Source organism: Gymnodraco acuticeps, unplaced genomic scaffold, assembly GCF_902827175.1.
Source record: "Gymnodraco acuticeps unplaced genomic scaffold, fGymAcu1.1, whole genome shotgun sequence".
In the NCBI taxonomy this organism is placed as follows: Eukaryota; Metazoa; Chordata; class Actinopteri; order Perciformes; family Bathydraconidae; genus Gymnodraco; species Gymnodraco acuticeps.
The window spans coordinates 3,772-21,838 of NW_022991012.1; the positions used below are offsets into that span (position 1 = coordinate 3,772).

At 42.6% G+C, this 18,067-nt stretch overlaps 1 protein-coding gene across 1 annotated transcript in view; it reads left to right on the plus strand.

The window, feature by feature from the left end:
- Positions 1 to 1,653: 1,653 nt before the first annotated feature.
- LOC117559437 (voltage-dependent P/Q-type calcium channel subunit alpha-1A-like) overlaps positions 1,654 to 18,067 on the plus strand; it is a gene marked incomplete at both ends in the record, with an annotated part of 31,183 nt that continues 14,769 nt past the window's right edge. Inside the window, 8 exon segments of the mRNA XM_034236203.1 lie at positions 1,654 to 1,695; positions 3,530 to 3,595; positions 4,828 to 4,922; positions 5,765 to 5,915; positions 7,830 to 7,957; positions 8,554 to 8,650; positions 17,054 to 17,159; positions 17,570 to 17,677. Coding sequence (XP_034092094.1) covers positions 1,654 to 1,695; positions 3,530 to 3,595; positions 4,828 to 4,922; positions 5,765 to 5,915; positions 7,830 to 7,957; positions 8,554 to 8,650; positions 17,054 to 17,159; positions 17,570 to 17,677 — 793 coding nt within the window.

An 18,067-nucleotide genomic window follows, 5' to 3' on the forward strand; every position in this document is an offset into this window, starting at 1 on the left:
TTTGTAAACTGGTTCTTTTGTCAAACCATATAAAAGCAGTTGTGCCTGGGTCACAATCCAGCAGCAACTTTAACGAGACGCAAAGGAACCATTACCAAATATTTGAGAATGTGTTTTACCATTTGCTTAAAATGGTCTTTCCTACAAATGTAACCACACATATCTACACACATCTTTTCTATCCAATAGGGGATAATGTGTCATATATTATTGGAATAATAACATTGGTGTGTGCTACGATAAATAGCATCAAAGAGAAACAGATTTATGCGCTGACTTTCCGGAACAAACTCATTTCAGGGGAAAAAACCCAAGTGTGAAAATGCACCAAATTTCTCGAACACTGCTCTCTTTAGAAAAGACACCACATGTAATCTGATTTGGAAAAGTAAACCCAAACTATTAAAAGAGTTGCGTGTCACAGACAACCTTAAGCCACGCTCTTTAGGTGTGTGTGTGTGTGTGTGTGTGTGTGTGTGTGTGTGTGTGTGTGTGTGTGTGTGTGTGTGTGTGGGTGTACTTGTGGGGACCTAAATATGTTTACACAGTCACGTGTGGGGACTCGCCTCCCTTATGGGGACAAATTGGAGGTCCCCATGAGGGGAATCATTAATTTTAGGGTGAAGACGTGGTTAGGTTTAGGGTTAGGGTTAGGTTAAAGGTAAGGGTTAGGTTAAAGGTTAGGTTAAGGGTTAGGTTAAAGGTTAGGGTTAGGTTAAGGGTTAGGTAAGGTTAGGGTAGGTTAAGGGTTAGGGTTAGGTTAAGGGTTAGGGTAAGGGTTAAGGTTAAGGGTTAGGTTAAAGGTTAAGGGTTAGGTTAAAGGTTAGGGTTAGGTTAAAGGTAAGGGTTAGGTTAAAGGTTAGGGTTAGGTTAAGGGTTAGGTTAAAGGTTAGGGTTAGGTTAAAGTAAAGGGTTAGGTTAAAGGTTAGGGTTAGGTTAAGGGTTAGGGTTAGGTTAAAGGTAAGGGTTAGGTTAGGGTTAGGTTAAGGGCTAGGGTAAGGTTAAAGGTTAGGGTTAGGGTTAGGCATGTGTTGGTTATGGTTAAGGTTAGGATAAGTCTCCAGGAAATGCATGTAAGTCAATGTAATGTCCCCTGAAGTGATGTATACATGGTGTGTGTGTGTGTGTGTGTGTGTGTGTGTGTGTGTGTGTGTGTGTGTGTGTGTGTGTGTGTGTGTGTGTGTGTGTGTGTGTGTGTGTGGTTGACAGGCACAGTGCAATGTGCTCCATCTTGTGAGGCCTGCCTGCCCCCCAAAGATCAGTGCATTTGGTTCTTAAAAAAAGCGTTCTGCTGTACCAGATTGGATGATGAACTTTAGACTCTTTGATTTTCCTTATTTCCTCTATTTTCCTTCTTTTCTTTGACTTTTAAACCTTCTCTCTGTCTTTCTCCCATGTATACTTGCATCCACTATGAATCATTAAGTTTGCAGTTATGTTTTGTTGGGTTTGATTCCCCCCTCTCTCTTTCACCTCTCTTTCCTCCGCTGTTGGTTTTGGTTTGTGTGTTTGGTAGACGGAGGTTTTGCATGTTGGGTTTGTTCTGTGAAGCTGACTGTGGTTCCCACTGTGCTGTAGAATAACTTCATCAACTTGAGCTTCCTGAGGCTGTTCAGGGCGGCTCGGCTCATCAAGCTGCTGCGACAAGGAGAGACCATCCGCATCCTGCTGTGGACCTTCGTCCAGTCCTTTAAGGTATCAGTGCTGTGCCCGTCTAAAGCAGCTCAAACTTTGCCCCAAGATCGCCTCGTCTAATTCTCTTCTCACTCAACACTGAACTTTCTTTGGTCCTCAGCAAGACACCCACCAAATATAAAGTGTATAGAGAACCGCAGTGACGCATCCTAAAACCCGGAAGTAAACTCCTTCCGGTTGCTTCGACAAAACCGCAATGCAATCTCTCCATAGGGTTTAGGAAAACAGCTGGAAATAAGGTCTGTGGTTGAAACACATTTAAGAGACGGATCACGTTTTGTTCAGCCGGATAATCTCCACATGTCTACCCTACTTTTATCATTTTCGAATCATAAATCTAGTCGCAAGAAGCAAAATGCTAACGTTATGCTATAAAGGAACTACAGCAGGGTCGCTGCTTCAACGTCACGCCGACTTAAGATCCATATTCAAACATACAGATTCTAAATGGTACGAGTTGAAGCGTTTGTTTGAACAGTCTGCAGGAGGCAGGGACTTGCTTTCAAGCAGAACAGAAACTAACTTAGAGGAGTGTTTACGTGTTCGGCGTAATGACGTACAACGGCCTCCACGACTTCTGTAGTCCTATTCAGCCACTTGGTAACAACCATCGTTTCTCAGACACGTCAACTCTTCAGAAATCACCATCTGCTGATGGATTTAATGTCGTAGAACAAAACGTGATCTGTCTCTTCAATTGTTGTCAACCACAGACCTTATTTGGAGCTATTTTCCAAAACCCTAAGGAGAAAATTCATTGCTTTTTATCGAAGGAATCGGACGTGGTAAAAATGCTAACTTACTTCCGGGTTTTAGGATGCGTCACTGCGGTTCTCTATTGAATGATCAGTTTGTGAGATATGCAAAGAAGTTGTACATTCGCAGACAGAGATGCTTTCTTAATAGTTTGAAGATGCGCCTAAACCCTTTGGCTGATTGGCTACAAGTTTGCCCTGGTCAATCACAGAATACAACGACAGACATCCACCAAATCTAGTCCCAATAAGACAAAACGTTAAGGATATATTAAGGTTTTACTAATATAAACGTTGCCGAAAGCACCTAATTCAGCTATTGCAACCGTTTGGAATATCAACAATGGGGAAAATTCACTTTTTTATATTTTCCGTCTATGATGGATTTTTTTTAACAATGACGGACAAATCTGAAAGCAGTCTGTCATTTTGACAGATTAGAACAAACTCGGAACAGCGCCAAAGTTTCCCGCAGCAAGGCTCCGGTGTTATGCCGTGTTATGCGTGCCCTCCAAAAAGGAAATCATACCGTTTCCAAACCTAACTGCCGTACAAATCATTGAAATGTCTGTGAGTTTTGGCTTTACGCTGTGCACGCTCCCGCGAGGTGCAGCAGCCATGCATAACACGGCGCATGTGAACTGTAAATTGACAGTTCACGAGCATGCTTCCCCCCCCCCCCCGTCAGAGTTGTGTAAAGGCCGACGGGTAATTCTGGATTTTGGCAGAAGTCTTACGATCCTGTCCGTCTAAATGACGGGCAGCGAAAAAGTCTAGCGCAACCTCTGCTCCTTAGTCCATAGATATTGTTGATGTTGAACCACATTTGGTGACAATTGCTCAACATGTCTGGGAGGAGTAGTAAACAAGGGCAAGATAAGAATATATCTTTATCGTCATCATACAAAGTACGACGACATTTCTTTGGCAACTCTCAGATATGTGAAGGACAAACAAAATGAAAGATATGTATTGCTTTGCAGAAAGATAATAGTTAGTTGGTAACATAGTTTAAATATTGTCACAATACATGTAAGGGCTCTCACAAATAATGACTCGCTCTCCATCTTCTCTGGTAGGCTCTGCCATATGTGTGCCTGCTCATCGCCATGCTCTTCTTCATCTATGCCATCATCGGCATGCAGGTGAGTACTGCCTGGGGGGTATACTACGAAGCAGGATTTTCGCTAAATTCAGGGAAAACTCTGGGTTTCCGGTCCTACGAAGCTGGTTCTCTTTTTAGCGGGCTAGATCTCCATGGTAACTTATGCTTAGCGGCTAACCTGGTCGGGACCAGGTTAGGTTGCAGGCTAAGAGCTCAACTCAGTGAAAGCACTGCCTGCTGACCAATCAGAGCTCAGTGTGCGGAGTTTAAAGCGATCAAGTCATATTACAGGAGAAAGGAAATACAGAAAAGCTGCCGTTGCAGGAAAGACAGCCGGCAAAAATCACCGACTGTGTGAACGTGAACATTAATAGAATATCACCTCCATCTTCAGAGCAATCTGACTATTATAACATTAGCGTTAAGAAAGCTTACTTAAATATCTGCCACTACATAAGTAACCGGATCAGAGTAACATTAAGTACAGTCCGCTGCATATCACTTCATAATGTATCATATATCTCCTGATCTGAGTCAGCTGAGCCGTATCTGGCCGTGCAACACTCACAGCGTCACATACTGTATGCAGAAGTATTATTTTAAGCAACACATTAAGTTGATGAAACACTCGAGTCAAATGTAATTAAAGTCAGATCGTGTTTTAGACGGGGCAGTGATATCATAAACCTGTTAATGTACGCATTCAAACACTTGTTCTGTTACCAGCTGTATTCACCTTGCAGGTGCAGCTCTGTGGCTTTGATCCTGGATCAAGTGTTTGAGTCATGGATGTTTAAAGTTTAACTTCTTCATATGTCTAAATAGTTGACTTTTCATTCAGTAAGTATGACGCTGCGCTGTCAGTACGCTTCTCCATGTTTGTGATTGGTCGAATGCTCCAAATACCACCCCTTTCATGTGAACGCGCACCTAACTAGATAGGACACGGCTGGCTTGAGCGATCCACTTGATAACCCGCGTCGTAGGACCGTTTAGCGAGAGCGCGTTTTGGATTAGGCCAACCGGCTAACTCAAACATATCCAGGTTAGGTTGAACCAGCTTCGTAGTACAGGCCTCTGGTGCCTATCTGGAATTGTGTATGTTGTTGTACTTTTAAGGTTCAGCAGGTTTTCTCTTCATATGTGAAATATGGAAAGTCCCGTCTTTCACAACTTCTGCATATATTTCCACTGAACCATTAGAGTTGATACTCTACTACAGTAATGGGTTGTTCTTTGCGTTTGTTTTCTTCTTCCACTATTTGTGTTTAGTTGTTTGGGAATTTGGCACTGGACGACGAGGGTGGGGCCATCAACGAGCACAATAACTTCAGAACCTTCATCATGGCCCTGATGCTGCTGTTCAGGTGAGTGTTGCCTTCCCTTTTACACACACAAACATTAACACGTTTGAATTATTAGTGGTAGCAGGTTGTTGTCGTCTTCTCCATTTAAAAACGGTGTTGTAAAAACCTGTGGCACTGAAATAATAGTTGTGATTGAATCAGTCGATGTATGGAGTCAAAGTCAAAGTCAACTTTATTGTCAATCTTCCAGTTTGTGTACAGACAGAGAGATCGAAATATTGTTTCCCACAATCCCGAATATAATAACAAATGTATATTAAATGTAAAAATATGTGTGCAAATATGTATATATATATACACATGAATTTCGTCTGTTGCCATCAGGGCGTAGATATGCTCTACCTGCTCAAATCGCTTTTCTAAATCATTCATCCCTTCTGCACTCAAACTTTTAAATTCTTGAAAAGGCTTTTAACTTGATTATTTATTTATTTATTTATTATTGTGATGCTTTGAAGTATTTATAGTGTAAATTGGAGTTATCCACATCTGTGCTCCCGGGTGTGTCTGTGTGTTTTCTTCTTGTATGTTCCTGCCTGTGTTCATGACATAAACTGCCGCTCAAAACCAATTGCCCCTTGCGGGATTAATAAAGTTGTTGATTGATTGATTGATATATATACACAGTCAAAGACACAATTTGACATGTTCACATTAAGACCTACATACAGTACAGGAGATGCTACTTCCATGATTGTACGATGAATTCTGATGTTCCCAAAGCTGCCCCATAGCTCCAACACACTCTGATGTTTGGGCAGTAGCTGACCAGTGATGCCTTCTGCACTTTGCTATCGATGACGTGCTTTCTCATATTTTGTCCTGTGTTCCCCCTCCTGCAGGAGCGCTACGGGCGAGGCGTGGCATGACATCATGTTGGCGTGCCTCGGCAGTAAGGTGTGCGACCCGGAGACAGGGAACAAAGAGCCCGAGTGTGGAAGCACCTTCGCCTACACCTACTTCGTCTCCTTCATCTTCCTCTGCTCTTTCCTCGTGAGAAGTCAAAGTCATTTTATTGTCAATCTTCTAGTTAGTGTGTACAGACAGAGAGATCGAAACAATCCCGAATATATAAACAAATGTATATAAAAATGTGTGCAAATATGTATATCCTATATGCACACATTAGACCTAAATAAAACACAACAAACAATATAACTACAAAATGGAACAAGAATTTTGAACCTGGCTTTATCCAAAGTTCAGATTTCGATTCCTGAAATATAAATATAATATGTGCATATTTAATGAGATAATGGTAATTTGCATATTTAAACATGCTATTTCAGAAAACTTGTAATACAAAAACGAATTGCCTTATTGTAAGTAATTAACTGGAGAAATGTATAGCTGATACTTTTAAGTTAAAAAAAGTACCCTATTCACCTGGGGTGTCTCGCCTTAAGACCTCAATAAAAACACAACAAACAATATATATAAAATAACAGTCACTTCAATATTTGAAAATGTACATTAGTGCAAAATTATCCATAGAATGTGCAAAATATTATTGCAGCGTAAAAAGTAGAACTAAACTAGAGAATATTCCAGTTCTATAATCAAAATGTGCATTTATGCGTATTGTTTCAGTGCTTCTCAAACTCTTTTCAGTAATGTCCCCCCTTTGAAACATCTTCTCAGCCGAGTACCCCCTGACCGACCCCGAACACTTTGATAAAAAAAGCCTATATACATAATTACAATATAGTGATGTTCCATCAGTGTGTGATTTATTAACTCCTGCATGAATTACAACCAACTAAGGATTAGTTCATCTTTGTGCATGAAAAAAAAGTTTTTCAACTGAAGTAATATATATGTTTACAAACCAATGAACAAAATGATATATTATGAAAAACTATAAAATACAATACACACATTTGACATATGAGGACCCCCTTGGTGGTTCTAGATATATTTTATATAAAATGGTGTTTTCTATTTCACTTCTTGTACTAAGATTATTTTTGTAACCATGCATGGTATTTTTTTTATTAAACTTTTTTTTTTAAATCTCACGTACCCCCTGCAGTACCCCCAACGTACCCCTAGGGGTCCGCGTACCCCCATTTGAGAATCACTGGTTTAGACAACATCCAATTGCTGCTCTTTGCACACACATTTTAAAACCTTTCTTTGTGATAACTCACGGTGTACACGTTTGGATATATGTCTCACTTTGGATCATCTGTTTAGTACACTTCTATCTTGTAGTATGTGAGTTTTGGCCATGGTAATCAAAGACGGCTGTTGTACATTTAAAGGTGGGGTAGGTAAGTTTGAGAAACCGGCTCGAGATACACTTGTTGTTATATTCCATGGAATGCTCTTAACATCCCGATAGCAATGAATATCTGAAGTGCTTTGACAATAAATCCATAAAAAAATGTCATCAGTGGAAGCCGTGGCGCTGTAAAAAGCACGACCAATCATCTGAGCCGGCCCGGCTAAAGTAACTGGATGGCCTACCTGCCTGTCAGCCTTCCATCTGTGCACAAACTCATCTCGTGCCCTCATTGGTCATGGGCGCGTTCGTGTGTGTTGGAGGAGGGGCTCTGTGAGGAAGTGGAAGATTTTTTCCGGTTGTGTATTTTCAAATTCTAGCGCACTCGAGCTGGTTTCTCCAACATGACCGACCCCACCTTTAACGGAAATTACATTTATTTGAAAGGCAATTTCAACCGGATCCGAAAACATTTGACTGTCGGTATCGAGTAATATTTACAATAAGAAGAATTTAGAGAATTTATCCTGAAAAATGGGTTAAGGGTTAAAACAGCCCTCAAATCAATTCAGATCAGGCTTTGTTCTCACTTGCCTCTCAGGGCTTACGGAAATATGTCTCAAATCTATGATTGTAAAATGAAACGTTCGCTTATTAATTGATGAACCTTCTTTTTGTTCCAGATGCTGAATCTGTTCGTGGCTGTCATCATGGACAACTTTGAGTATCTGACCAGAGACTCCTCTATCCTGGGGCCGCACCACCTGGACGAGTATGTAAGGATATGGGCCGAGTACGACCCTGCCGCCTGGTGAGTGGTACACACACACACACACACACACACACACACACACACACACACACACACACACACACACACACACACACACACACACACACACACACACACACTGTAGAAGTGACACAAGGATAGAAACACACATGAACTTTCAAATACCAAAGATACATACATAGTGTATTATACAGAGCTAATGTGAAATTCAAAAACACAAATCTACAAACTGTTTTTTCTGATTTGAATGTACATTTTAACCCTTGACTTTCTCTCCCGTCCCGAAACGGGGCAAAAACTGGAGTCATGATCTCATCCAGGAAGTGTTACAGGACTTACATCATGTGACGTTATCAGTTGCAGCTGGCCCTAAGCAAAGAGTTATCCATCTGTTCCTCTTTCTCTTCGTCTCTCTTCCTTTCTTACATAAGCATTCTGCCTTTTTTCTCAAATTGAGATGAATGTGACCCTCTCCTCCTCTGCCCTCTGTATTGAGTGTGTCTCAGTGTAAATAAATGCTGTCTCCTCTTCCTTCTCCATCATCTTCTCTTTCCAGCTCTCAGTATTCTGTGTGTTCCCTCTCCTAACCTCCCCTCCTTGTATTTTTCTTGCAGCGGGCGCATACATTATAAGGATATGTACAGTTTATTGAGAGTTATCTCCCCTCCCCTGGGCCTTGGCAAGAAATGCCCACATAGGGTGGCCTGCAAGGTTTGGACTGAACCCCTAAAGCACAAACTTAAACGCAACCTGCTCGCCTTTAAGAGACTGGAATGAATGTCGCCCTTTATCACTTTTAGAACAAATCTTTTAGTACTTTTCAACTTCATTTGGTTTGATTTTTCTGTTTGGGTTTGCATTATTCAGTTGTTTTGAATCATTTCACCATTAAACCATTTTGGGGCAGGGTTTCTGTTGTATATGCATTCTGACCATGAATGAGAATGTTTGGGACAATGCAGAAATGCACACACACACTCTTGTACGCAATCCCGCACACACACACATCGATATCGGTGTGTGACGCATGAGATGGTGCACTGCACTCGCTATTGTCTTCTGACTGAACGCTGGGAAAATGACAATGATGTGTTCACTTTTTATTCACTATTACGCACAAACACCAGAGTTGAGACTCTAGCCATTGTTTTTTATTTCTGCTTGCTGTCTAATTTTGCCTGGGCAGAAAAAATGGTTGAGCAATGTGCATTGTTCTTGTTTGAGTTGGGGTGTGGGTGATGGGGGGGGGGGGTACAGAGACTTTAGTACAGAGACCTATGCAGAGAGGGCTTGGTCTGAGTACTGTCAACATGCTAACGTATGTAGCTGTTAGCTCGTGCTTTCCAGCCATGTGTCATCGAGGCTCATGAGTGTCACTGGCATCCATGGCACATGTTTGTAAACCACTGTCCTGAAATACTATATTTTTAATTGTAAAGCCGCTATGTGTACTGAAAGTCAGAATTCTTCTACCGGCCCCTGAACAAGTTTTAAATAAGAATTACTAAAAGTGTTTAATACAATTGTCAAATCGTTTTCAATATGATTGTATTGCTCTTAAACATATTGCTAATGTTGTATTAATTTCACATTATTAAGAGGGATGTATGTCTTGATTGTGCATGCGAGTAAATGCATGTACTTAAATTAGTTTTAGGACTTATTTTAATTAATACTATTTGTCATTCACACTTCTGCCAGTATCGCTGCAAACTGGTGTTTTTACAATACAGTCCTTAAAGTCTTAGAACCTAACTGTAACTGATTGAAACCTGCAGAAACCCTCTCCTACACATAGTGGCTTTATGATTAAAGGAATAAAATCAATTGTTAGGCCTGTTACACGCTCTACATAAAGAGTGCACAGCAATGAGAAGGGACATTAGCAGATTTCAATGCACGATTAAATATATGAAGTCCCAAATGTGTTAACAACCTGGAGAGATAGCAAGCTCTTTGTCCATTTTGATGGTATATATATCCAGTCCTCACGTTGTCGTTTGTGTTGGCACAGTGGAGAATGCAACAGGCCTTCAAGTAACAGATTATATTTTCTGGGTTCCTGAAATACTATGATAACATGGCCAAACCTGCTCTGTTTGTGGCTCTGGTGTTCGGGGAAAGAAGGAAAGGGGCAGGGTGTGTGTGTGGTTTGGGGCAGGGACTCTGGACATCAGAAGGTCTTGTGTCCACCAGGAACCTCTCGACAACTTCCTGTGTCAACGGAGGCTCGTGGGAAGGGATGTTGGTCAAGATCTCTTTAATGTGCTGCAGCCGATTGGTCAGTTCGCCCAAATGATTGAAAACAAGATCATTTACAACTTACCTCTGGTGATATTCAGCCATGCACATATGTTCAGTTCTATATGCTGAGGCCACTGAGCTCAGGTGCTTTGTTAATAGGATGAGACAAGTTGAGCTGTACATCATTACAGTCGCAATCAAATGACAGTTAAACAAATGCATGGGGTTTTTAGGGCCTGGGAGACGTAATCTACGGACAGTGACGTTTACACATATTTATGCACATTTGAGTGTTGACATGTTTGTGCAACAATGATTGCCTTCAAAGTTATAATAAGTAAACAAGACATAAGCGACACTCGCATTAATTAAGCGCATTGGGAACGCTAGCAGCGCCTTTGGCTTTCCCATTCTAACTGTTGATGTCTGGTGCCTTATCCTTTTTAGAGTTTATTTGGGCCTTCTTCACTTCATTATTTTCAGTTGATGTGGTATGCCCTTTAATGAGGATCGCAGCAGCGTTTCATTTCCTTGAACGATTGGATTAATCATTTTAAGGATAACAGATGCAAAAGATATTGGTTATAGAGACCCAATATGATTTACATTTCCTGAGCCATAGGTCATACTTAACTTTCGTTGTATGAGCTTTTTCAGAGCTGTGAGACCATGTTATGTCACTGACTGGTCATTATTCGCCACACTCTTTGATTTATACTCCCCTTTTTTTTACCTACATGAGCCTAAAAAACAGGCTTTGACTTGAATTGGTACCACTGGGACGCTGTTCAAAGCTTTGAGCGCCATTACCTTGACCAGTTCACTTTCCTTTGTAATCCAAGTGGATACACATTTCAAGGCTAGGGTTAGGGCTAGGGCTAGGATTAGGGTTAGGGTTAGGGTTAGGGCTAGGGCTAGGGTTAGGGCTAGGGTTAGGGTTAGGTTTGTGTAATTGCCACCAGATCCCCCCATGTCACCCAACGGCTTCATGGTTATACAGAGATCCAAGGAAAGGCACGCGCACTAGAGGCATTGTCGGCGCTTGCCCTAGCTTAGCATCATGATTGAGTCATAAATATGTATAGGTAAAGTAGACAGAAAGTAAGTTTGAAGAACAGAGACAAGGAGGCTAGCTGTGGTTATGGCGAACACCCCCCCCCGCCAAAATGGCTGCCTCCGTTTTAACCCGTTAACCACTCGTCAGACCCCGAAGGACTTGAGCGGAGGAAGGGTTAGGAGTGGAGAAAACAGAATGAAAAAGTGGGTAGAGAGGATGTGGCTGGCTGAATTAATTTATTATGAGATTTAGTTAAGAGTGTACCATTAGTTAATTTTAGTGGTTATAATTAACTAGGGTTAGGGTTAGGGTTAGGGCTAGGGTTAGGGCTAGGGTTAGGGTATTATATCTCTAACCCTGGGCACATGAAACTGAAATGATCTGCAAAGTGGAAAAGGTAAGTTAGGAAGCATTCAGTGATGTGGGTGAACTGACCTTCCTGTCTTCATACGGGTGTCCACGAACGTCCGGAGACGCAGGTGTGAGCGGAGGTTCCCGGCGGACACGCATCCTCAGCTACAGACTGCATTGACTTGTCATTGTGACTCACTCCGACCTCTGCAGCGGTGCTTTTCTTTGCCTGCTAGAAGCCCCGCTGCCAGTTCTATCCGAGCGGCGAAAGAGGGCAGAGACCAACAAAACAAAAAATCACAAATCCCCTTTTCACCTCGCATAGAACGGTATCTCAACAACTAACTAAACTAAATAACACCTCCTCCTCCAATTCTCCCCTTCTCCCCCCAACCTTTCTACCTCCCTCCCTTCCTTCCTTCCTTCCTCTCCCCCTACTTTATGATAAACCAGACTAGAAGCCACGTAACACACTCCTTCGATCTCTCTCTCTTGCTTTCTCTCTTTCTCTCACCACAGCAACCACATATCCAAAGCGGTCAAAACAATAACCTCTGTGTATTTGTTTCCCCCCCTCTTCCTTTCCTTTGTCGGTTCCTTTCTTTTTTCCCCTCATGTCTCCTCCTCCAAAAACACCTCTGTGCGTCTGCGTCCTCCCCCCCATCGTCCTCCCTCCCCCTCGTCCTTTTTATTTTCTACGTTTTCACGTCGTCCGTCTTTGTTTGTTCTGTCATGTGGTCGCGGATGTTCGGATGCGTGTGTGTGTGTGTGTGTGTGTGTGTGTGTGTGTGTGTGTGTGTGTGTGTGTGTGTGTGTGTGTGTGTGTGTGTGTGTGTGTGTGTGTGTGTGTGTGTGTGTGTGTGTGTGTGTGTGTGTGTGTGTGTGTGTGTGTGTGTGTGTGTGTGTGTGTGTTTGTGGCCACCCCAGCGGCCGGATCAGTTACACAGACATGTATCAGATGCTAAGACACATGTGTCCGCCGCTAGGCCTCGGGAAGAGGTGTCCCGCCCGGGTCGCCTATAAGGTAGACTCGCCCCCCACCTTACCCCTCCACCCCCCTCAACCACCACCCCACCTCCTCCTCTCCCTTCCTACTCCCAACATTACTCTCCTCTCTCCTTTCCCCCCTCCCATCTCCGTCTTTAAACCTCCCCATCGCGTGGGAGTAGATCCTTTCCTCTCCTATCTGCTGAAACCTCGGCGTCCCTTTCTACCTTCTCCTCCTCCTCCACCTCCCTCCCTCCTCCCAGCGGTGTTCTCCTCATTGTCTGTTAGTGGTGGTTGTGGTGGTGGTGAGCGCTGTCCTCTCTTCTCTCTCTCCGACCGCGGGGATGGAGGGATGGGCTTTTGTCGTGCAGTGAAGTGATAGTGGAGTGGTAGTCAATCTTCTTTTATTTCCTCCCGTCAGGCCGCAGGAGTAAGGGAACGGAGGAGGCTTTGCCAGTCCTTCTGCAACCTGCACGGACGCATGCACTCGCCAAAATCACGTCCGAAAAGACATAGGTAGAGCACAGATCTGACAAAGAATTCCTCTTGTTCCTTCACAAATTAAGGATCTTCCAAACTAGGACAAAATGCCACACTGGATCTGGCAGTATATGAAGATATTTGATACGCTTTTCGACCAAGGTTGAGATTTAAGGCAAGAAAGAAGTTCCTATAAAGCACATTTTCTGACCATCTTATCTGTGTTGCAGGCACTAAAATGTACTGTACAATAATTAAAAAAAGAACATCCTGTAAACAGCGGTCAAAGACTCCAGGACAATCAACTACCTGTGGTCATTACTGGTATTCTCTGAAAGCATATATATGGAATTAGGTATGCATTGTATTGTTTCACGATAAGAAACGTAAATACTTTAGAGTAGAGGCCCAAAAACAAACTATTTGCTTACGATGCGGCTACAGAAGGACCAGCAAGGGTGTCTGTCTTCAGTTCTCTGCGTCTCTTATTCCTGTGGATGGCACAATAGTGCAAATATAATCATGCCCATGTTACTGTACCACACAATTACAGTGGGCTCAAACAAATAATAATAATAATGCCTTGTGACATGAGTTGGAAAAGATCTGGCCCTTCTAGTTTTTTGTCTTTCTTCAACGTTTCTTTTCTTCCGCCACCCAAGGATACGTCCACGTCTTTGACTTCTCTTGTTGGCTCAGACCACCAGGATAAAGATTTTAGCATCTGCTGCCTCGTTGTCTCGTTGTCCATTCTTTATCTCCAATTCAGTAGACATGTACTCTGTCTATCTTCTCTTTCTCCTTCTTATTGGCATCCAGATTCACTAAAATAGTATTGGAAAGTTAATGTAACTATAATGTTTTCTTATCATATGTGTGTTGCCAAGAAGTTCAAAAACTAGCAATACTCCTGTCATTACTGCAAGTGGGAAGCATCAGCTGTAAAGTTATATAGTATCTACATAAGCTAACATATTCACAACCATGTTTTATTTGTAACTTCCTATGTTAAACTAAAATAGTCTTGACTTTTAGATAAAGGTTTCGATACTTGATGGACATGTTTTGGTCAATACCAGAAAGCTAATTAAGCCCTAGTTTGAAATCTCTTCCACCTTGCCAAAGTTGCTTAGTTACCGGCATTACAATATGAACGACAAAGTGATATATTCTGTCAACAAGATGACTTAGATGAAATTGTACAATCTCTGTGTTGTAAATGGTAAATGGACTGTACTTATATAGCGCTTTATCCAGTCTTTACGACCCCTCAAAGCGCTTTACATACTACATGTCGTTCACCCATTCATACTCTAGGACCTAACATTCACACACCGTTGGCCATCAGGAGCAACTCAGTGTTAAGTACCTTGCCCAAGGATACATCGACATATTGACTGCATGGGCTGGGATCGAACCCACAACCTTCTGATTGAAAGACGACCGCACTCCCTCGCAGCCACAGTCGCCCAGTTGTGCTAAACTTTATCGAGTCTGGATGTCAGTGTTCACTGTCTCTTTCTAGTTTTCTTAACTTTTTCTTTATTCTTTTCGACCTGTTCTCCACGTCATCTTTTAACAACCGTTGTTCTCTCTTTTTTTCTACCTGTCAAATGTCTCTCTTTCTGTCAATCTTCTGTCCTTCTGCCTCCACTTGTCTGTCAGCAATCAGCATCCATCTTCATTTCTTCACAGCATCCCTCTGTCCATCTCTGTCCCTACCTTACCTCTCCGTTCTGTTCTTACTTCTCTTTCTGTCCAGAATGTCGACTTGTATCGGCCGTGATACCCATCACATACTTCAGCCATCAAAGCCCTCCAGTATTCACTGACAGAGTTTCACAGAGAAAGTCCATTGAAGGACATATTGAGCTCAGAAGTCCTGAGGGTTTCTTGTCAGATCAGAGAGGGGACGTTTTAGACATCTGCAACCTTTTTGTAATCGATCAACCATAATGCTCAGGCATCGATCTCCCCTCAAGTGAACACAAAGGGTCACCCTTCCTGGAAAGAGTAGTTTTGATATCTGCGCATCGCAACTGACCTCTTCCTAGTAAACTTATGTCAGTGTTGTTTAAGTCCTTGTCTTTATCTCTTGTCTTGTTCCGTAATTTTCAGCCTCTCTCTTCTATTTCTTGTCTATTCACACACACACACACACAGACCTCTCCCTGTTGTTTCCAATTGACCAACGTTCTCTTGATTCCTCTTTCAGTGTTCTCACGTTCCTCCTTTACCTTTTCATTCTCGCCCTTCCCTTTATATCTGTAACCACATCTCATGACCAAGCTTAGAGCCGCCTAGTTTAACCCAACTAACTGCTGTCCCTATCACGTGTGTCTTTTGAAAGACCCCTTCCCCTTACCCTACAGTACTACTACCATAAAGTCTGGTTGGTCCAAAACAAAAACAGAAAGAACGTCAATCATCTTTTTTTGATCTTCTCTATGATTTTTTTTCTTCTTTCAGGGAACTCTAATACTCTCTAACTTTGACACCCCCTTAAGACAACCGTTTGGCATTGAGAGAGATCTTGACTTGATACGAAATACTATCGCCATTCAATTTGACTTTGATTAAGGGAACCATGAATGTAAAAATGTAGTATGTAATGAGTTAGTCAGTAGTATCAATCCAGTTGGATTGAGGATACTCTCTTTGTGCGGATGCACGGCTACTTGTTTTGTGAAATGGGGTTTTTAGGGAAGTCGGGGGGGGGGGGGGGAATAGTGGGATGGGAAGGTGGGAAAAGTTGGGTCTTAGAAATTGGGAGTGAAGTAAAGGCATGTTGCATGTGTGTCTGGGTTTGTGGCATTTTTCTAGGGGGGTTGTGTTGCATGCAATCGTCGCACTCTTTGTCGCATGGCTATGGGCGACATTGAGCCTGCCTGCAGGGCGCTGTGGATGTTGGCCGATGCCCTCCGCCTGCCTGGGCTCTGGGCATGCCTGACACTCACACACACTCAGGAACACACAAGCATGCACACAACCCAATCGCCATTGTACTACCGTGCTTGCCATCGTGAGTGCCCAACGCTCATGTTCGTAGGTAAATCCAATGGATGCCAACTGGACGGGATAGAAACGGCAAGCAACCCTAGCTAGGGCAGCTTGCTTTGTTCTATCCTCAGGTTGCTCCATTGGTTTTACCTGGTGCAGTATAAACTTGTTAAGACAGGGAACCTCCTTACAGGTAGGGGGAGCTCTATAGAAGATGCCTCAGCTAAATGAAACCCCAGCAGTCTCCTGAAAAAATAGCAGAATTACACCAGTGATACTGTTATTGTTCTCCAGTCGACTTATTTTGTCAAAGGACTCCAATTAAGCGCACTTAATTGGAGTCTGTGAAAATAATTGTCTGTAAGTGGGTGGGGGGGTATGTTGGGGGTTGGAGGGGGGTGTGGTGTATGTGTACTGTTTTATATATATCTACATGTGTGTAACAACAGAGATGTGTAAATGCGGCAATGCATTCACACATTTAGGGAACATGGGCACAGGTTGGGTCGGAGGCCATTTTGGCTCCGATTGTTCTTCCTTGTGGTTCTCGGCTCTCACAGTTGCTTAGCAGCAGATGGCCCTCTTTGGATAGCTGTGCTGTTTCGTAGAGTATCACTGGAAACACAGGAGACGCAACGAATCATCTTTTCAAGTTTCTTTCCCTAAGCAAACACATACATTGATACAATTAAGAAAACTAAAGCACACTTGGAAATACACATAAATGTTCAGAAGCCACCTTGAGTTGAATTTCACTGATTCTACCTATTAAGCTACATTAATCAGATATTGAAAGCTAGTTTTCTTTGTCATGCCCCCTATTTTACAAACCCTGGATGAATCTACTCCACCTCTAATTGGCTATCGTCTATAGAGCTCTCTCAACCGCGTCCCCAACCCTTTACCCTCTCCCCTCTCCCGGAGTTTCAGGCAAACCACACTTTATCTCGGACACGTCCCTTTCTTATCCTCTCATCCTTACTGGCTTTCCACAGAGGCTGCTGCGCATGGATCTGCCGGTTGCAGGTGACAACACGGTGCATTTTAACTCCACCCTCATGGCTCTGATCAGGACAGCACTGGATATAAAGATTGCCAAGGGTATGGTCCTCAAGTACTATCATCCCTAATTGTTCATCAATGTTATTCTATTGTCTGATATTCTTCGGGATTCCTTGGTAATTCTTGGGTATGCCCTTTAACCTCTCAATTTGTGTCTGTTTCTCTTCAACAAGAAAGCGCTTTATTATTGTACACAATATGACAAAACTCTGCCATTTCTGACACTAACAAATAATCTTTTTGTTTTGGGTGAATGTGTTTACGCGTGAATGGCTAAATATATTTATTTTGCGATTGTATGCCTTTGTGCCTTCCTGTTTGCTCTGTACCTTCTTGCCCTGTGTTTATGTGTGGGGGGTGTTTGCAATTGTGTGGACCTGTTTGTGTGTGTGTGTGTGTGGGAATTCTGGTTTGTGTGTGTGGGCATTCTGGTTTGCCGGGCAACCCAGGCGGTGCAGACAAACACCAGATGGATGCTGAGCTGAGAAAGGAGATGATGGCTATTTGGCCAAACTTGTCGCAGAAGACACTGGACTTGCTGGTTACACCGCACAAGGGTAAGTTGCTAAAAAAAAATGGCGCATAGTGGTGTGTGTGTCTTCGATCACCAACTCACCGAGAGGACAGCTTCTACCAGCCAGTGTCATTCACTGCTTCGCATCTCCTGATCAGGATACTCCAGGATAAACACACATACATATATGCATAAATACATATATACACCAATGTAGATTATGTATGAACAAAAGTACCTCCAATACTGTAGCATAGAGCAAGATATATATGACAGGCATTTAGTGTAAAGATCCAATGCTGTAAATTCCCCTTACTTACTGGCAAGATATGTAAAAACAATCATTGTGTTTGCCGTCAACATTCATTGCGCACAGAGCAAGTGGTTTTGCTCAAGCCATACCAATAAAGTACATTATGGTTCCTGCTGGGTT